This window comes from Macaca thibetana, chromosome 1 (genome assembly GCF_024542745.1).
Source record: "Macaca thibetana thibetana isolate TM-01 chromosome 1, ASM2454274v1, whole genome shotgun sequence".
Taxonomy (NCBI): Eukaryota; Metazoa; Chordata; class Mammalia; order Primates; family Cercopithecidae; genus Macaca; species Macaca thibetana.
The window spans coordinates 26,703,181-26,724,321 of NC_065578.1; the positions used below are offsets into that span (position 1 = coordinate 26,703,181).

Genomic DNA, 21,141 nt, shown 5'->3' on the forward strand with positions numbered 1-21,141 from the left:
TGTCACAAAAACTATTTTCATACCCATATAAATTCCATTTGAAATGTTCTGCATTAGCATTTTTAACATTCTATTCTACTTGTTTGCTTTTCTTGTTTTTAAATGTTCATAACACAAGATAAATTCCACTTTGCTGTCCTCTTTACTTTTTGTGGGTTTTTTTCCCTGCATTTACTTTGCCTTGAAAAAAGCATTCTGACTTTTTTTTTTTTTTGACAGTCCTTTTTTAATGTCATCCAAACCAAAATTTCACTGGCTACCTATTTCTTTTCTTTTCTTTTTTTTTTTTTTTTTTTTTTGAGACAGGGTCTCACCCTGTTGCCCAGGCTGGAGTTCAGTGGCATGATCTTGGCTCACTGCAGCCTCGACCTCCTGGGCTCAAGTGATCCTTCCACCTAAGCCTCCCAAGTAGCTGGGACTACAGACGTGCACCACCATGCCGCCTAATTTTTGTACTTTTTGTAGAAACAGGGTTTCAGCATGTTACTCAGGCCAGTCCTGAACTCCTGGGCTCAAGCGATCCTCCTACGTTGGCCTCCCAAAGTGCTGGGATTACAAGAATGAGCCACTATGCCTGGCTTTTTTTTTTTTTTCTTTTGAGACAAGGTCTCACTTTGTCACCCAGGCTGGAGTGCTGTGGCGCGATCATGGCTCACTGCAGCCTTGACCTTCTGGACTCAAATGATCCTCCCACCCCAGCCTCCCAAATAGCTGGGACTACAGGTACATGCCACCACACTCAGCTAATTTTTTTTTGTAGACAGAGTCTTAAACTCCTGGCCTCAAGTGATCCTCCTGGTTTGGCCTCCCAACATGCTGGGATTATAGGCATGAGCCACCACACTCAGCCCCTAAAATATTCATATACTTTTAAATTTATGCTCTTATTCTTTTATTTTTATTCCCCATGTTTTCTGCAAATTGCTGCCTAATGGTTTTTCATTGACTTTTCTATACTACCACATTATCTTCTCTTACTTATTTAATACTGAGGTATGTTTGATTATTTTTCCTCCTCTTTTTCTTTATCCATTAGCCTTCCATTTTGTTCAGACAGAACACATTTTAGCTTTCAAAAATGGCTTTATAATAAGATGCTTTAGTCTTTTTTTTCTAAGTATCCTACAAAATCCACAGTCTCTGTCTCAATGTGTCCTAATTTGTTTGTTGAAATTGTGACAAAAACTTTTCAATTTTAGGAAAATCTAAGTTAATTTCTAGTTTTCTTCCCTCTAGAAAATACACTGGCTACTTTTTAATCATGCTTGTTTGTTGTTCCATAGGCAATCAAAAAAGCAGCAGCAACAGCTGGTGGCACTCAGGCACAGCTTGTGGTTTACTGTTGCTAAAGGACATTCTTTTTTTTAACTCATAGTTTCATTTTATCCTCCCCTGAAATGTGCCTGGAAGATTAGACTTAATCTGTATAGCCTTTGAGGACAGTCTCAGGACCAATATGTAGGGTTATAGAGAGGCAGGTTTTGGCTCAACCCAAGAAAATTGTTCTTACATTATGAGCTTTTGTAAAAGACAGTTTTTCTGGAGAAGTAGTAGTTCCCTGTCATTGGAGCCATTAGGAAAGAGACTGGTTTTTTTGCCTTGTTACCCTAGCCATCTTTTTTCATTTCTAGCAGTTCTTACTGAACCAGGAATTAGAGAGTGAGGGCTGGGCGTAGTGGCTCACGCCTGTAATCCCAGCACTTTGGGAGGCTGAGGCGGGTGGATCATCTGAGGTCGGGAGTTCGAGACCAGCCTGACCAACATGGAGAAATGCTGTCTCCACTAAAAATACAAAAATTAGCCAGGTGTGGTGGCGCATGCCTGTAATCCCAGGTACTTGAGAGGCTGAGGCAGGAGAATCACTTGAACCTGGGAGGCAGAAGTTGTGGTGAGCCGGAGGTTGTGGTAAGCCGAGATCACACCATTGCACTCCAGCCTAGGCAACAAGAGTGAAACTCTGTCTCAAAAAAAAAAAAAAAGAAAAGAAAAAAAGAGAGAGTGAGGCCAGTTCCTAACACAGGATAGAAAGGATGGGTTTTGTCAACTATTTATTGGTATGGGGGGAATCCTCTCACAAGAAGCAGGAAGGATAGGGCATTAGGAGTTTGGGGACAGCAAAAAGTTACTTACGTTAGCTCATTACTCTAGTTATGGGTTTAAATAGACTCTATTCAGTTGAAGAAAGACAGGTCCTTAGCAGGTATTGAAACAGATGTGAGACTGCAGCTATAAGGGTGCTTCCAGATCTGAAACTAGTAGAAATGGTAATAGTTCCTTTCAGTACTTTCTCCTGCGTGCCTTGTTTTATGATTTTGCATTTATTTTTGTTACGCGGTAATTCCATCCATTCATTAGTAATGAGAACATTGATTCATTCTTCCTCTGACAGTCTTCTCATATGCTTCATGTAGACTGAGAGGAGGGTAGGAATATTCTTGTCGAATATCTATATCTTCCTATTCTAGCCATAGAAATGTTTGACTTGGTAACTGTGAGGTAGTTTGTCCACTGGTTAGGCTTGCTATTTGGAGTTTCTTCCTGTGTAGAGAAATGTTGGCTCTTAGACGTGGTTTAGGATATAAGAACTGTGAGTTGTTGCTATATCTAGGGAGTTGAGAATGAGTATTCCAGTGTCTGCTTAGGAAAAACAGGTTTGTGTTTTACTTCAAAGATTGTCCTGGGAAAAGTAAAGAGCGTTCTTTGGGAACTCTCTAGAGAACAGGATTTGACCCTCTTGGCAGTGATTCCTTAACTTGTTTTGAGTCTGAGGCATTTGTGACTGGCCATTGAAAGCTATGGATCCTCACTCTAAAAACCACCTATTATATGTGTAGACGAGATTGTACATATGATTTTGGGGTTTTGCAGATTTCGTGAAACTATCCCTTCTTTTTCTTTCTTTTTTTCTTTTGAGACGGAGTTTGCTCTTGTTGCCCAGTCTGGAGTGCAAAGGCGCAATCTTGGCTCACTGCAACCTCCGCCTCCCGGGTTCAAGAGATTCTCCTGCCTCAGTCTCCCGAGCAGCTGGGATTACAGGCATGCACCACCACACCCAGCTAATTTTGTATTTTTAGTAGAAACGAGGTTTCTCCATGTTGGTCAGGCTGGTCTCTAACTCCCGACCTCAGGTGATCCGCCTGCCTTGGCCTCCCAAAGTGCTGGGATTATAGGCATGAGCCACCGAGCCCGGCCTAAAACTGTCCCTTTTTATTTTTTTTGAGATGGAGTCTCGCTCTGTCCCCCAGGCTGGAGTGCAGCAGCGCGATCTCAGCTCACTGCAAGCTCTGCCTCACAGATTCATGGTCCACGCCATTCTCCTGCCTCAGCCTCCTGGGTTGCTGGGACTACAGGCGCCCGCCACCGTGCCCGGATAATTTTTTGTATTTTTAGTAGAGACGGGGTTTCACCCTGGTCTCGATCTTCTGACCTTGTGATCCACCCACCTCGGCCTCCCAAAGTGCTGGGATTACAGGCGTGAGCCACCGTGCCCGGCCATCTGTCCCTTCTTTTTTTTTTTTGAGACGGAGTCTCGCTCTATCACCCAGGCTGGAGTGCAGTGGCCGTATCTCTGCTCACTGCAAGCTCCGCCTCCCAGGTTTACGCCATTCTCCTGCCTCAGCCTCCCGAGTAGCTGGGACTACAGGCGCCCGCCACCTCGCCCGGCTAGTTTTTTGTATTTTTTAGTGGAGACGGGGTTTCACTATGTTAGCCAGGATGGTCTCGATCTCCTGACCTCATGATCCGCCCGTCTCGGCCTCCCAAAGTGCTGGGATTACAGGCTTGAGCCACCGCGTCCGGCCCCAAACTGTCCCTTCTTAAGAGGCTCTGCTAAAAGGACATAGAGTCCACCTGGCACTTGGACAAAATGGAGTGCTCCAATGCTGTTATTGGGAGGAATCTGTTGAAAGCCCAAGTTGTGGTGTGACTCTGGAATTTGCCACCTCTTGGTTCCTTTCCTAATGCAATGTTACCAAATTCCTGATATTGGAAATGACAATCTGCAGGCCATTTGTAGTGTAGGGGAAGCTGGCTTCATTCCTGTTTCATCTTTTTTGAAAAAGAACTGACTGCTCCTGGGTGGGAATCCAGCAGCTTCTCGGCAGATACACTGACTGCATTGTGGTGCTTTGAGACAGAAGACAAGGCCCTGAAAGACGAGCTCTGAGTGGAGCATTAAAGAAAAATGCATGAGCTCACAGTTTATAATTTATCTGGAATTCTAAGGAATTTATCTAATCACAAAAATTAGGATTGTTTTTCTAGTACATCATTGGGGATCTTCAAGGAACCTGAAACAGTATCCTTAGCTCTTGGGATGTGGCATTTATTTTAGTCCTAAATGTGAGAGAAGATGCTGCAGGGATGCTGCTGGGTTGTAGCTTTGGTTTGTAGAGTTATCTGATGGCCACCTTACCTCTGCAGTTCAGTTCAGCAAGTGCCGTTGAGCCCAGCATGTGTGGTGCAATGTGCTTGATGCTAGGATTCCTGCTCTTGAGGAGCTTGCAGTCAAGTAGTCTAGGATGCATCCTCAGGTAGGGAAAAGTTTATCCATCCAAGTTACAATATTTTCCCCTGATTTTCAAATCTAGCTTCTCCCCAGACCTGGCTCTGGACTCACCAGGCACTGACCACTTTGTCATCATTGCCCAACTGAAGGAAGAAGTGGCTACCCTGAAGAAGATGTTGCATCAAAAGGATCAAATGATTTTAGAGAAAGAGAAGAAGGTATGGTTTATTTTATTCCTCTCTGACCAGAATGATGTGAGGGTGAGAAATGTGGTATGGGACATGATGATAATTTTTTAAAACTGATGTTTGTTGGGTACTTAACATTGACACTTTGAGAGCCTATGTCAAGGTTGGGATATCCTGGGGAGAGGCTGGTTGTCTGCCAAGATGACTCTTGGGATGGCATTACTCCAGTCAATTGGGCTCAAAAAACGGATTTTTCTCAGTACTTGCAGCTTCCGTTTCTCAGAGAGGACATTTTATTTTGTTTTGTTTTGTTTTTGAGACAGGGTCTCAGCTGTGTCACCCTGGCTGGAGTGGCTGGAGTGCAGTGGCACGATCATGGCTACTGCAGTCTCTACCTTCCAGGCTCAGGCAGTCCTCCCATCTCAGCCCCCTGAGTAGCTGGGACTACAGGCATGTGCCACTGTACCCGGTCAATTTAAAAAATTTTTTTGTAGAGACATGGACTTATTATGTTGCCCAGACTGGTCTTGAACTCCTGGTCTTACGTGATCCTTCCACCTCGGCCTCCCAAAGTGCTAGGATTATAAACGTGAGCCACTGCCCCTGGCCTCAGAGAGGACATTTGTTAACTGAGCTTATAGAGACAATGTATTAAAAAAAACAGTGTTCACATCTCAGTTCACAGCGGAGCATGTAACAGCACACTGTTCTTGGCATGAGCTACCTGGAGAGGCTGTAATCAGAAGGTGCTGAATAAGCATAGAGTTGGGACAAGAGGAGGTAGTTATTAACTGGAATGTTCGATTCTGTCCAGCTAAAAGAACCTAATGTCTTCTTCTCTTATTATGGGGATGGCCATGTCTGTGGGACAATAATACGCAAAGTTCACGGGCCAGTTCTTCCTCTTCCCTGAACAGTGTTCACGTGGGCCTTCTGCCATGACTCTTACGTCACTGTGATTCCACTGCTAACAAGTCTGTTACTAAGTGACCCATCTTTAATATGTTAATATTTTAATCTTAATTTATCTTCAGTATTAATATTCTTTTTTTCATTTTTTGTTTTTTGAGACAGAGTCTCTGTTGCCCAGGTTCACTGCAACCTCTACCTCTCGAGTTCAAGCGATTCTCCTACCTCAGCCTCCCAAGTAGCTAGGATTACGGGTGCCCGCCACCATGCCTGACTAATTTTTCTATTTTCAGTACAGACGGGGTTTCACCGTGCTGGCCAGGCTGGTCTCAAACTCTTGATCTCAAGTGATCTGCCTGCTTCATCCTCCCAAAGTGTTGGGATTACAGGCGTGAGCCACTGCGCCTGGCCTCAGTGTTAGTATTTTATTTTCACATCAGAATATCTTCTACCTTATATTTCTAATATCTTCACATTAATATCTTCAGAATAAGACCAGTCTTATTACGGTCTGATAGTTATCTTCCTTTTTTACATTCTTACTCTGATTCATGTCTCTTATCTTGTTTTCAGGTTTTCTAAATAGTATCTCATTTTTAGGCTGGGTGCAGTGGCTCACACCTGTAATCCCAACACTTTGGGAAGCTAAGGCAGGCAGATTGCTTGAGCCCAGGAATTCAAGACCAGCCTGGGCCATTGGTGAAACCTCATCTTTGCAAAAAAATACAAAAATTAGCAGGGCTTGATGGTGTGCACCTATGGTCCCAGCTACTTGGGAGGTTAAGGTGGGAGGATCACCTCAGCCCGGGAGGTCAAGGCTGTGGTGAGCCGTGATCATACCACTGCACTCCAGCCTGTGGGTGACAGAGCCAGACCCTGTCTCCAAAAACAAACAAAAAATAATATCTCATTTTGCCTTAATATTATAATAATAATAGCTAACTTTTATTGGATATAACTTCATGCCTGACTCTGTTTTAAGTGCTTTATATGTATTAACTCATTTATTCCTTTTTTTTTTTTTTTTCTTTAAAGACAGAGTCTTGCTCTGTAACCCAGGCTGGAGTGCAGTGGTGCGATCTCAGCTCACTGCAACCTCTGACTCCTGGGTTTAAGCAATTCTCATTCCTCAGCCTCCTGAGTAGCTGGGACTACAGGTGCCCGCCACCATGCCTGGCTGGTTTTTGTTTTTGTTTGAGACAGGGTCTCTCTCTGTCACCCAAGCTGGAGTGCAGTGGCGCAATCTCTGCTCACTGCAACCTCTACCTCCTTGGGTTCAAGTGATTCTCCTGCCTCAACCTCCTGAGTGGCTTGGATTACAGGCACGTGGCACCAGGGCCAGCTAATCTTTGTATTTTTCATAGAGATGGGGGTCTCACCATGTTGGCCAGGCTGGTCTTGAACTCCTGACCTCAAGTGACCCGCTCGCCTCGGCCTCCCAAAGTGCTGGGATTACAGGCATGAGCTACCACACCCAGCCTGTTTATTCTTATAATAAGCCTTTGAGGCCGGGCTTGGTTGCTCATGCCTGTAATCCTAGAACTTTGGGAGGCCGAGGTGGGTGGATCATGAGGTCGGGAGATCGAGACCATCCTGGCTAACATGGTGAAACCCCATCTCTACTAAAAATACAAAAAATTAGCCGGGAGTGGTGGCAGGTGCCTGTAGTCCCAGCTACTCAGGAGGCTGAGGCAGGAGAATGGCGTGAACCCGGGAGGTGGAGCTTGCAGTGAACCAAGATTGTGCCACTGCACTCTAGCCTGGGCAACACAGCAAGACTCCGTCTCAAAAAAAAAAAAAAAGTCTTTGAGGTAGGAATTGTTATAATCATTTCATAGATGAAGAATGCCTCCAGTATTTTTCTTCTTAGGGGTTTCTAATTCCCTCCCCTGGCTCTTTATGTTTAGTCTTGTGCCAAGTTCAGAATGCTGTGATTCATTCTGAATAGCTAAGACATTGATGTAAATTCCTTTCTTGCATTCATGTAATTTCTACCTCATTTTACAGATGAGGAAACAGACCCAAAGAGGTTAATATGTCCAAACCATACAGCTAGTAAATGGCGGAACAAGAGACTGGAAATCTTTCTGACTCTACTGTTCTTTCTACTGTGCTATGCTTTCTCCTGCTAGGAAGGTGGAAATTCATGGGAAGAGATCTGTGTTCTTTCACATAACTACATGACTGTCAAGTGAAAATGGCCCAAGTATATTCTCTCTATGGACTAGATCAGAATGGCACATAAAAGGATTTCGGTAAAACAGGGACAAGATGAACACTTGTTTCTACTGCTTTGCAGAGATAGAGTTTTTATTTATTTATTATTTTTATTTTTTTGAGACAGGGGCTTGCTCTGTTGCCCAGGCTGTTGGGCAGTGGTGCAATCTCAGCTCACTGTAAACTCAACTTCCCTGGCTCAAGTGATCCTCCCACCTCAGTCCTCTAAGTAGCTGGGACTGCGGCGCACAGTACCACGCCCAGCTATTTTAATTTTTGTCTTTTTTTTTTTTTTTTTTTGTAGACATGGCGTTTCACCATGTTGTCCATGTTGGTCTCAAACTCCTGAGCTTAAGTGTTCCACCCTTTTGGCCTTCCAAAGTGCTAGGATTACAGGCATGAGCCACCGTGTCTGGCCCAGAGTTAGGGTTTTTAAAGGAGCAAAAACAAATAGATTGTTTCCCAAAGCTTTCAGGATCAAGGTCACACTCCTCAGCTTGGAATACAGGCTCTTTAGCATAATAGCTGCCCATCTCTCCAACCTCATCAGCCATCCAGATAATCTCTGTTATCTCACATTTATCTGTCTGTGCCTATACTGTTCTCTGTTTAGATGCCCTCCTGCTCACCTTATGTGCCTATTGTTACTACATCTCAAAGCTCAGCTCACACATCACCTCTCTGATTTAGAATTTCCTTGAATAGTAGTCAGCTATTCAGAAGAGGGTCTGGGATTTGAAATCTAGCTCTGCCCCTTGCTAACTTTGTATATGATCTTGGCCACATTACTTAACTCTTTCTTTTTTTTTTTTTTTTTTTTTTTTTTTTGAGGCGGAGTCTTCACTCTGTCGCCCAGGCTGGAGTGCAGTGGCACCATCTCGGCTCACTGCAAGCTCCGCCTCCCGGGTTCGCGCCATTCTCCTGCCTCAGCCTCCCGAGTAGCTGGGACTACAGGCGCCCACAACCGCGCCCGGCTAATTTTTTGTATTTTAGTAGAGCCGGGGTTTCACCGTGTTAGCCAGAATGGTCTCGATCTCCTGACCTCGTGATCCGCCCGCCTCGGCCTCCCAAAGTGCAGGGATTACAAGCGTGAGCCACCGCGCCCGGCCTACTTAACTCTTTCTAAAGATCAGTTTTCTCCTCTATAAAATGGGACTACTACCCTCACAATGTTATCATAAAGATCTGCTGAAGTAATCAGTTTTTCTACAACATAGTAAAAGTTCAGTAATTGGTAGCAGCTATTATTCTCAGATATTCAGAAATGTTAGTTCAGGACTTTGTGTAATTTTTAGGAAAGCTTTAGGAGAAAAGAGAGTGTGGAACTCCCTGGCTTTGATTTAGATATGGATCTGCAGGAGAGCCCTGGGTTTCATTAATTTGGGTGACCATTTAGCTCTCTGAAAGCAAATTTTTTTTATTGCACAGAAATTTATTCTGGTTACTCTGCCTTGTTTCCCTCAGATTACAGAGTTGAAGGCTGATTTTCAGTACCAGGAATCGCAGATGAGAGCCAAAATGAACCAGATGGAGAAAACCCACAAAGAAGTCACAGAACAATTGCAGGTGACTGCTTATTTTACATGCTAAAATTGTGTACCTACCTGGTATACCTAGCTGATTCTATTTTAAGTGATCATCTCATAGATTTATTTTTTTCTCAAAGTATTGACAAATCATGTTAATCCCCTTTTTAGATTTTTTTTTTTTTTTTTTGAGACAGGTTCTTTCTCTGTCACCCAGGCTGGAGAGCAGTGGCATGATCATGGCTCACTGCAGCCTCAACCTCCCAGGCTCTGGTGATCCTCCCACCTCAACCTTCCAAGTAGCGAAGACCACAGCCATATACCACCCTATCCCACTAATTTATTTTTAAATTTTTTTGCAGAGATGGGCTCTCGCTGTATTGCCTCAGCTAGTCTTGAACTCCTGGCTTCAAGCGATCCTCCCACCTCAACCTCACAAAGTGCTAGGATTACAGGCGTGAGCCACCATGCCCAGCCTGTAGATACTTTGTATTGTTTCACTCTTGGATGTGTTCTGATCTTTTCCCCCTCAAAAACAGTAGAAATATTAAGTGTGTTCTTTGATTTTTGAATAAACCAGATGTGATTCCAGATGTCTGAATTATAGATTCTGTTTATCCAGCTCATGAAGTCACTCCACAGTTTGTATTGCATAAAGCATCCCTTTGTAACAGTGGGTCCCAAGAGATTGAGGTACACTGATTAACCTCTGGCAAATACTTTTTTTTCCTGAACCAAGTGTCAAGCCCTAGAACTTCCTGTTGTTTTCCACCTCTAGAATTGTTTGTCTCTTTCTGACCCTCCACATCGTCTGCCTTAGCATGTGCACTTATTCTGCATGAAAAAACATTATATCCTGTTTAAAACATCCTTCTTACACTGATTTTTTTTTCTTTAGGCCAAAAACCGAGAGCTCCTGAAGCAGGCAGCTGCCTTGTCCAAGAGCAAGAAGTCAGAGAAGTCAGGAGCTATAACCTCTCCATGACACACCTCAAGGAGGCTCCATAGCAACAGCAAATGGAGTTGTCCAGGGTTAGGGTTGGAGACCTGGCTGTTCTGTGGGAATTGCAAGCTTTCTTAAGAAATCTCTATTTTATTACAGTTATCCTTCTTTGTGCGATTGCAGTGGGCTGAATGGAAACACCTGGTTTGTGCTGTGTTAGACTGCATGCTTGAGTGTTTGGGATTTCAAGCTCACTCTGTTTCTCTCACTATTAGGACTTTTCTTTTTCTTCTTCCTCTTCTCTCTCTATTTTGGTTCTTTTTTTTTTTTTTTTTTTTTTTTTTTTTTGTGGTGGTCACTGCTCAGTATAATGTGCAGAATGGTTTTTTGTTTTTTTTTTTGTTTTTTTTTTTTGGTCCATCATTGCATCCTGCCATACCCATGAGCAAACTGTTTGGCATTAATTATATATCACTGCCACCCTCTGAACTTTGAAAACTGCCACCTTCAGACTTGGTATAATGGAAGAGGCTTTCTCTCTCCAATAAACCTTTTGCTTCAGGGTATACTCTTGGGTTTTTTTCCAGATGTATTATGTATGAACTTTGTACTATGTATAGCCAGAGTTTTATTTATTTTTTAAAAAAGAAACTTTTTCTTGATAAAGGAATAATGGTAGCCTAGCTAGTTCTTGTAAAAGTGATGCCTCTTGAAAAAAAACAGTCCTATTCACTAGCTTTTAGTAAAATAATCAGATATTTTCTTTTTTGTTACCTTGGAGTCTTAAAAACATTGCTAAGGTGAAACAATTCAATGCATAAGTATGGAGCTAAGTGCCTTTTGGAGGATTTCTTGGAAGAGCATTTATGGAGATACTTAAGGGAGGTAGCAAAGATTTGAACCGTCTGTCTTTTTAAGTAAGGGCAGAAAGCAAGGTTGTCCAGGTTGTACTGGACACTTCTCTCCCCACCCTTTTCCTGATTGTTTTATGTGATTGATTTTAAATTTGAACACTGCCACTTCTTTAAAAAATAAAATCCTTTATTTGCTTATATCAGTTGTCATACTGGGCTGCTGTCAGAGAACTTTTTTTTTTACATGAACAGATTAAAAATGGAATAATATGGCCAGGCGCAGTGGCTCACGCCTGTGATCCCAGCAATTTGGGAGGCCGAGGCGGGTGGATCATTTGAGGTTAGGAGTTTGAAACCATCCTGGCCAACATGGTGAAACTCCATCTCTACTAAAAAAAAAAATACAAAAATTAGCCGGGACTGGTGTGCGGACCTGTAATCCCAGCTACCCAGGAGACTGAGGCAGAAGAATTGCTCGAACCCAGGAGGTGGAGGTTGCAATGAGCTGAAATCGCAACACTGCACTGCAGCCTGGGCAATGGAGTGAGACTCTGTCTCAAAAAAAAGAAAAAAAAAAAAAAATATTATTTGAACTACAGAGAATTTTGGGGGTCAGCATGAGCTGCTCTAGTAAGGACTCTGAGTCTGATTGGGAAAAGTGGTATCACTGTACCTTCTCCCCACTCCTCACCCACCCGAGCCCATACACTCCCTGCTTTTCATGGATATGTATTGAAAACAGGTGCTTCTCAGAAGCACTTTGCCTCAAGCAGAGTTATGTGTGCCCTGCCTGTCTTCCCTTCTTAACCCTGTAGGCACATGGATTTACTTTTCCAGGAAAGGGGATAGATTTACATTTCTAGGCATACTCTCAGGTCCTCTTTGTGATGTTTGTGAAAGGAATTAGGGTGTGTCATGTGTGCCATGAAACAACAAAACCAACTATCCTAGAATCATTTATGCAGGGGGTACTAAAGTTAGAAATAATAATAAGGGCAGATAACATTTGTACCTCAGTCTACCAAAAAATTGTAGCACTAAATTTAACTTCTAGGCGTTTCCTGGAAGCAGATGCTCTATAATTTGTGATAGCATTCTCATAAATGGAGTCCTACACATAATTGGACAGAGATGTGGAAATGGTGGTTTCCTTCTGATAAGGGATACAGTGGACCATGTCGCTTATATATCACCCTACTAGGGGATATAATTTTCCCTTCTAAGCAAGGGAAATGGCAGTGCTAAATAGTTTTGTAAAGTTTTTGAATGAGAAACTTTTAGGTAAAGATAAACTGTCATAATATTTTTCAGATGCATTTGCACTGACTATGGGAGAAAAATTTGGGGGAAATGACAGTCATGGTGTTTTTTTTTTTTAATTTTATTTTGAGGACTGAAATTCTGTTACATGATGTATGACAATATAAAAACATATTTAGTTTTATACTAAATCTTTTTTTAAGGTCTTGGCATTTAATATAAAGTAAATTCACACATTTTCTAACTTTCCATAAGTTCCAAAAAGGGAAAGAAGAAACCTCAGTCTTGAAATTTTGATTTTTAAAGATCATGACACTGTTTTACCATGAAATTGAGTAGCTAACTTTTGGTAACACCTTTTGTTTCTTTGTATGTTTGTAATAATGGACATTTTAAAACAGGAATGTTTTGGTTTGTACAGACTTTGACAAATGTGTGTTAATAAAAATTCATATTGACTCAAGTGTAATTGTTGGGTTTTGTTTTTATTTCTTGCTGATTTACCAATAGACATACCCCATTATCCCCTTCAGCCTAGAAAAGTTTGTCTTGCTTGTAGACTTAAAAAATTAAAAGCCTAACTGCTAATTGGGAATTTCCTGTCCATTAGAGAATAAACTCATTCTCTTTCTCTCTTCTATGACTTTGTTTTGAGACAAGAGTCTCCCTCAGTCATCCAGGCTCGAGTGCAGTGGCAAGTGGATCACTGAGCCCTGACTTCCTGGGGATTCTCCCACCTCAGCCTCACAAGTAGCTGGGACTACAGATGCACACCACCATACCCAGCTAATTTTTGTATTTTTTGTAAAGATAGGGTTTTGCCATCCAGGCTGGTCTCCAACTCCTGGGCTCAAGCCATCCGCCCACCTCAGCCTCCCAAAGTGCTGGGATTGCAGGCATGAGCTACCACACTGAGCCTCTTGGTGATTCTATTTACCCAGTTTAAGTGCTCATGTGATAGGCACTGTGCTAGGCAATGCAGTTACAGCAGTGACAAAAACAAGTTACTGTCTTTATGGGGCTTCCATTTAGTGGAATATTGGACACCACCACACCACCATTGTTCCTTGATTTAAAAAGAAGAAAAAAAATTTTTTTTGAGACGGAGTCATGCTCTGTTGCCCAGGCTGGAGTGCAGTGGCATGATCTTGGCTCACTGCAACCTCCACCTCCCGGGATCAAGCGATTCTCCAGCCTCAACCTCCCAAGTAGCTGGGATTACAGGTGCGCACCACCACATTTGGCTAATTTTTTTGTATTTTTAGTTGAGACAGGATTTCACCATGTTGGCCAGACTGGTGTCGAACTCCTGACAGGTAATCCACCTGCCCTTGGCCTCCCAAAGTGCTGGGATTACAGGTGTGAGCCACTGCACCTGGCCAAAAAAAATTTTTTTGAGACAGCCTTTCTCTCTCACTTATGCCAGAGTTCAGTGATGTGATCTCGGCTCACTGCCGCTTTGACCTCCCAGGCTCAATTGATCCTTCCACCTCAGCCTCCCAAGTAGCTTGGACTACAGGTGTGTACCACCATTCCTAGCTAATTTTGTTTATTTTTTGTAGAGATGAGGTCTCAGTATGTTGCCCAGACTGGTCTTGAACTCCTGGACTCAGGTGATCCTCCCACCTTGGCCTCCCAAAGAGCTGGGATTACCCGGGTATGAGCCACCATGCCCAGCCATGTTCCTTGATTTTTATTCTTATTATTCAAAACATAATACAGAATGAATCTTCATGAAGTATGAGTGAAAGCTTTTTGAAATGTCATCTCACAAGGAGAGGAATGCATCCCTTTGAAACCCTAGAGCCAGTAGGTTTTAAAATGAGAAGTGCCTTTCAGACACTGTCACTGTTACATCCTGGTCATTCTATAAACTCAAAGCTAATTTTCTCAGAATAAGTTGAAGATAGTTTTATTTTGTAGGTTATGTTTTTGTTTTTGTTTTTATTTTAGTTTGAGACAGACTCTTGCTCTGTCACCCAGGCTGGAGTGCAGTGGTGCCATCTCGGCTCACTGCAACCTCTGCCTCCTGGGTTCAAGTGATTATTGTGCCTCACCCTCCCAAGTAGCTGGGATTATAGGCATGCGCCACCATGCCCAGCTAATTTTTGTATTTTTAGTGGACACAGGGTTATGCCATGTTGGCCAGGCTGGTCTTGAACTCCTAACCTCAGGTGATCCACCTGCCTTGGCCTCCCAAAGTGCTAGGATTTCAGGCATGAGCCACTGTGCCTGGCCTGTTTTTGTTTTTTTGTTTTTGGTTTTTCTGAGATGGAGTCTCGCTCTGTCACCCAGGCTGGAGTGCAGTGGTGCAATCTCGACTCACTGCAACCTCCGCCTCCCTGGTTCAAGCAATTCTCTAGCCTCAGCCTCTCAAGTAGCTGGGATTATAGGTGCCCGCCACCAAGCCCGGCTAATTTTTGTATTTTTAGTAGAGACAGGGTTTATCATGTTGGCCAGGCTGGTCTCGAACTTCTGACCTCAAGTGATCTGCCTACCTCGGCCTCCCAAAGTGCTGGGATTACAGGTGTGAGCCACCACACCCCGCCTATTTTGTAGGCTATTTTTATGACTACCTTTATTGTGTGAATTATCTTAATTGACTCATTTACTCAGCCTTTAAAACCACTTAGGGTAAGAAAATAGTATAAACAGGCCAGGAGTAGTGGTTCGCGCCTGTAATCCCAGCACTTTGGGAGGCCGACGTGGGCAGATCACGAGGTCAAGTGTTCGTAGACCAGCCTGGCCAACATGGCGAAACCCCATCTCTACTAAAAATACAAAAATTAGCTGGTTTCTACTTTATTTACTGTCCCTGGTGTAAGAACATGTCAGCCTTGATGTTAATTGCACAAATTATGATGCATATGGCACTTCTGCCTGTCCTGGAGGATTGCCTTTAATTAACTGGCTTCCTAGAACATGTATACCTATTCACTACGGCATATAAGCTTTGGGTCTGGGGAGTAACAGCACAGAAATCTACCTGTCTTGTGGCTGCCCAAGACTATGCGTTTGTCTGTAAGTTCCCTCAGTAAATCAACCAATACTGACAAATTGGATTTGTCTGCCTCCTCCTTTGGCTTCTTGGCTTCTTGGCATTTGGAGGTCACTTTGCATATACGGCCGTTTCACAGGACAGAGGACAACAAAGTAGAAGAGCATATGAGGTGGAGGCTCTTGTGCTGACCATCTTATAAAATACAATCTGCCACTCAGGGAATGGGTTTTGGAACTAAGCCAGATCACAGAGAGCAAGCTATAATGTCCTTCATGTCCTACCTTCAGACATCACACTCCATAATTTCTGCAATAGCCTATTGGTTACAGTGGTCAAGTTACTGACACTTTGATGTGGGAAGAGACTGTCCAGGTACATTAATACCAGAAGATGATATCAAGGGTCCACCTTGGAGGCTAGCTACCACATTGACTTTTGGCCAGCAGGATTGAGTAACGATTGTGTGAACCTCTGGATTTTGAAGATAGCAATAAAAATTACCTTTTGGGGGAAAGTAGTTCATACTTCTTAGCTATTACTGGAATCCATGACTTCTCCGACTACCAGGGCTTGCCAGGCTGTCCCTCCAGCAAATTATCAACCCTATTTGAAAAGTGAGACCATGTAGTGCTATGATGTCAGGCTGCCTGAAGTGGAAACTTCCTGTCTCTACTTACCTTAGAGTTGCTGTGAGGATTAAATAATACATATAGAAGTGTTTTTGTTTTTGTTTTTTGTTTTGTTCGTTTGTTTGTTTTCAGAGTCAGATCTCAGCCAGGCGCGGCGTTTCACACCCGAAATCTCAGCACTTCAGGAGGCTGAGGCAGGTGGATCATGAGGTCAGGAGATTGAGACCATTCTGGTCAACGTGGTGAAACTCTCTCTCTACTAAATAAACAAAAATTAGCTGGGCGTCGGCTGGGCGCGGTGGCTCACGCCTGTAATCCCAGCACTTTGGGAGGTCGAGGCGGGCAGATCACAAGTTCAGGAGATCGAGACCATCCTGGCTAATACGGTGAAACCCCGTCTCTATTTAAAAAAATACAAAAAATTAGCTGAGTGTGGTGGCGGGCGCCTGTAGTCCCAGCTACTCAGGAGGCTGAGGCAGGAGAATGGCGTGAACCCAGGAGGCGGAGCTTGCGGTGAGCTGAGATCGAGCCACTGCACCTCCAGCCTGGGCGGCAGAGCGAGACTCCATCTCAAAAAAAAAAAAAAAAAAAAAAAAAAAAAAAATTAGCTGGGCGTGGTGGCACATTCCTGTGATCCCAGCTACTCAGGAACCTGAGGCAGGAGAATCACTTGAACCAGAGAGTCAGAAGTTGCAGTGAGCCCAGATTGCGCCACTGCACTCCAGCCTGGTGACGGAGGGAGACTCAGTCTAAAAAAAAAAAAAAAACAAAAAGTCAGATCTCGCTCTGTTGCTCAAGCTAGAGTGCAGTGGCATGATCATAGTTTACTGCAGCCTCGAACTCTTAGACTCAAGCAATCTTCCTACCTCAGCCTCTCGAGAAGCTGGGACTACAGGCACAAGCCACTATGCCCAGCTACATGTAGAAGTCATGTAGCTGCCAGGCACACCAGCCTGGGCGAACAGTGCTTGGCACGTAGTATGCACTCAATTTTGTAAGCTATTGTCACCTATGACTTCTACAGAATCAACATTTTATGTTTTCTAAGAAGGAAGGTGATAGAGGGATAAATTAGAATGAACACGTATGTTTACTTGTTTTTTTGCTTCCAAAGTCACTTTATTCCTAGGTCACCTCTAGGCCATCAGACCATTATTGCAACCCACAACTTTTATAACCTCTTTTTCAACTCCACATTACCTACCTCATATATGCCATTTTATTGCATTGATTTCTAGAGTGCCATTTAAGTATGTGTGTATCTGTGTGTGTGTGTATAAAATTGGCATACACTAAAATAACCCTCCTTAGTGCACAATGAGTTTTGACAAGTGTATAAAGTTGTGTAATCACCACCATAATCAAGATATGGAACATATTCATCAACCCCAAAAGTTCCCTTGTGACCTTTGGTGCCCTTCCCTCCACACCAGCCTTTATGCAACCACTAATCTGATTTATATTCCTATACCTTTGCCTTTTAGAGAATGTCATATAGCCAGGTGCGGTGGTTCACGCCTGTAATCCCAGCACTTTGGGAGGCCAAGGTGGGCAGATCACCTGAGGCCAGCAGTTCAAGACCAGCCTGGCCAACATGGTGAAACCCCATCTCTACCAAAAATACAAAATGAGCTAGGCATGGTGGCACATGCCTGTAATCTCAGCTACTCGGGAGGCTGAGGCAGGAGAATCGCTTGAGCCTGGGTGGCAGAGATTGCAGTGAGCCGAGATCGTGGCATTGCACTCCAGCCTGGGTGACAAGAGTGAAACTCCATCTCAAAAAAAAAAAAGAGAATGTCATATAAATGGAATCACATAGGATATGGCCTTTTGTGTCTGACTTTTTTCACTTAGCATATGTATTCGAGATTCATCCGTGTTTTTGCATGTCTCAGTAATTTATTCCATGTCTCAGTAGTTTCTTTTTATAGCTGAATAGTTTTCCACTGTATGGATGTACCACAGTTTATCTCTTCAGCAGTTGATGGACACTTGAGCTGCTTCCAGTTTTTGGTTATTATGAATAAGGCTGCCTTGAACATTTGCATACAGGTCTTTTAATAGAAATGTGTTTTTATTATTCTTGGGTAAATATATAGCAGTGGAGCTGCTGAATTGCTGGGCTGTAAGGTAAATTTATTCTTAACTGTATAAGAGCCTGTAAAACTATTTTCCAAAGTGACCGTACCATTTTGCATCCCCACCAGCAATATATGAGCGCTAAGTTTAATACAGTATTATTTGCAATCTAAGTGAATTTCCCCATTAACTCCTCCCTAACAGTCCCCAGGAAGCTCACCATACTGATAGTGATAGTGATACTTTATGATCTTGGATTACTGCCACCTCTACCTCCCAGGTGCAAGCCATCCTCCCACCTCAGCCTCCCGAGTAGCTGGGACTACAGGCATGTGCCACCATGCCCAGCTAATTTTTGTATTTTTTGTAGAGACAGGGTTTCACCATATTGTCCGGGATAGTCTCAATCTCCTGAGCTCAAGTGATCCATCCTTTTGGCCTCCCAAAGTGCTGGGATTACAGACATGAGCCACTGCACCTAGTCCTATTCCGACTTTTTTTTTTTTTTTTTTTTTTTGTTGAGACGGAGTCTCGCTCTGTCGCCCGGGCTGGAGTGCAGTGGCCGGATCTCAGCTCACTGCAAGCTCCACCTCCCGGGTTTACGCCATTCTCCTGCCTCAGCCTCCCGTGTAGCTGGGACTACAGGCGCCCGCCACCTCGCCCGGCTAATTTTTTGTATTTTTAGTAGAGACGGGGTTTCACCGTGTTAGCCAGGATGGTCTCGATCTCCTGACCTCGTGATCCGCCCGTCTCGGCCTCCCAAAGTGCTAGGATTACAGGCTTGAGCCACCGCGCCCGGCCCTATTCCGACTTTTAATAACACAGATTTAATTTGGCCAGTTTTGAACTTAATAAAGATGAAATGATACAGATTGTACTCATTTTATGTCTGGCTGCTTCTTCTCCTTTTTTTTTTTTTTTTTTTTTTTTTAAGAGACAGGGTCTCGCTCTGTTGCCCAGGCTGGAGTGCAGTGGTGCGATCATAGCTCACTGCAGCCTTGACTTCCTGGCCTCAAGGATCCTCCCACCTTGATCTCTCAGGTAGCTAGGACTACAGGTGTGCACCACCATGCCTGGCTAATTTGCATCTGGCTCCTTTAGCTATGCATTGTTGGGAAGAGGTCACCTATGTTGTTCACACAGCAGTAGGCCATTTATTTTTGTGCTCTATAATATCTGTTTATACAAACCTCTGTTGATGGATATTCAAGTTGTTTCCAGTTTGGAACTAGTAAAAATAAATACTGCTATGAACTTCATAATAACACCAAATTGGAAACAATGCAAACATCCATCAATAAGAGAATGGATAAGTAAACTCTAAGTATATTCATATGAGGAAATACTAATCAGTAATAAAAAAAGACCAAACTACTGATATATGCAACATCATGGATAAATCTCAAAAACATTGTCTTAATTGAAAAAAGCCAAAACTAAAGAATATAAAAAATATGAAGTCCAAGAGCAGACAAAGCTAATCTGTAGTGATAAAAATCAGGAAGTAAAGACCGGGTGCAGTGGCTCACGCCTGTAATCCCAGCACTGAGAGGCTGAGGCAGGCGGATCATTTGAGAGGCCGAGGCAGGCGGATCATTCGAGACCAGCCTGACCACGGTGAAACCCTGTCTCTACTAAAAATACAAAAAAATTTTGTATTTTTACAAAAAGCATGGTGGTGCATGCTTGTATTCCTTAGCTACTCGGGAGGCTGAGGCAGGAGAATCGCTTGAACCCAGAAGATGGAGGTTGCAGTGAGCCGAGATCGTGCCACTGCACTCCAGCCTGGGTGACAGAGTGAGACTCCATCTCAAAAAAAAAAAAAAAAAAAAAAAAAAAAAAAAATCAGTAAGTAACTTCCAGTGATGAGGGAAATGGATTAGAAAGGAGCATAAGTCAAGGAAACTTTCTGGGGTGATGATGAAAATGTTCTGTCTCTTGGTTTGGGTGTGGAAGTAACATGGGTGTGTCAAAATCCATTGAGCTGAACACTTAATATCTGTGCATTTGATTGTATATCAATTATAACTCAATAACAATCAAATGTAAGGGCTGGGTGTCATAGCTCACTCCTGTAATCCCAGCATTTTGGGAGGCCGAGGTGGATGAATCGCTTGAGCCCAGGAGTTTGAGACTAGCCTGGGCAACATGGCAAGACCACATCTCTACCAAAAAAAAAAAAAAAAAAAAACGAAAATTAGCCAAGTGTAGTGGTGCGTGCCTGTAGTCCCAGCTACTTGGAGGCCTGAGGTAGGAAGATGGCTTGAACTAGAGAGATTGAGTCTGCAGTGAGTTGAGATCATGCCACTGCACTCCAGCCTGTCTCAAAACAAACAAACAAACAAAAAAAGTAAATAAGTATAGAAAAATGCTGCTTGGTCCTAAAAATGCTCCTGTGGACTATACCTGGTTTTTGGAACACATATAGTTGGGTATATAGTTAGGAGTAGAATTGCTGGGTCATAAGGTGCATGGGAATCCTGGCTCTGTCACTTAACAGCTGTATGACATTAGGCAAGTACCCAGAAACTCCAGTTTCTTTATCTATACCAAGGAGCTAATATCACCTTGATGGGTGCAAACCCATGAAGACTACCTTCGTTAATTAACAAAAGTATGTAGTGCTAAGATACATTTTCTCTAAAGCCATAGATTTTTAGAAAATGTGTTGCTCAAATTATCAAGAAGAATGGAATATACCACTCTTACCTGGAGGATCAGTTACTTTGATGCAGAAGAGCAGCCTCAATTTCTAACGCAGGTGCAGAGCTTCAGATAAGGGGTTTCCAGACACAACATTCCACATTTATCTTGGCATCATGGTTTCCAAGGAAACAGGATCTTGTTAGCTAGGGCCTGATGATAATCCCTTTACACATAGCCTGGTGTGTTTAGGGGCTATCAAAACACTGCTTCTTTAAAAATTTATCTACATTTCTTTCCCCCAAATCCTGGAATAACTCACTGTCTTCCTGTGTTTTGTGACACGCTGCATGATTCCTTTGGCGTGCAGTTTCCCTTGCAGCAG

At 43.2% G+C, this 21,141-nt stretch overlaps 2 protein-coding genes across 5 annotated transcripts in view; both read left to right on the top strand.

Annotated features, from left to right (window-relative positions):
• Positions 1-12,867, top strand: part of FAM76A (family with sequence similarity 76 member A) — a 38,738-nt gene extending 25,871 nt beyond the window's left edge. For all 4 annotated transcript variants that reach the window (XM_050795842.1, XM_050795846.1, XM_050795830.1 and 1 more), the window contains 3 exons: positions 4,590-4,725; positions 9,286-9,387; positions 10,246-12,867. In XM_050795842.1, coding sequence (XP_050651799.1) covers positions 4,590-4,725; positions 9,286-9,387; positions 10,246-10,332 — 325 coding nt within the window. In that variant the 3' untranslated portion in view covers positions 10,333-12,867. The remainder of the gene's footprint in view (positions 1-4,589; positions 4,726-9,285; positions 9,388-10,245) is intronic.
• The window catches only part of PPP1R8 (protein phosphatase 1 regulatory subunit 8), a 183,422-nt gene that overhangs the window by 81,292 nt on the left and 80,989 nt on the right, over positions 1-21,141 (top strand). The gene's annotated exons all lie outside the window — the stretch shown is intronic.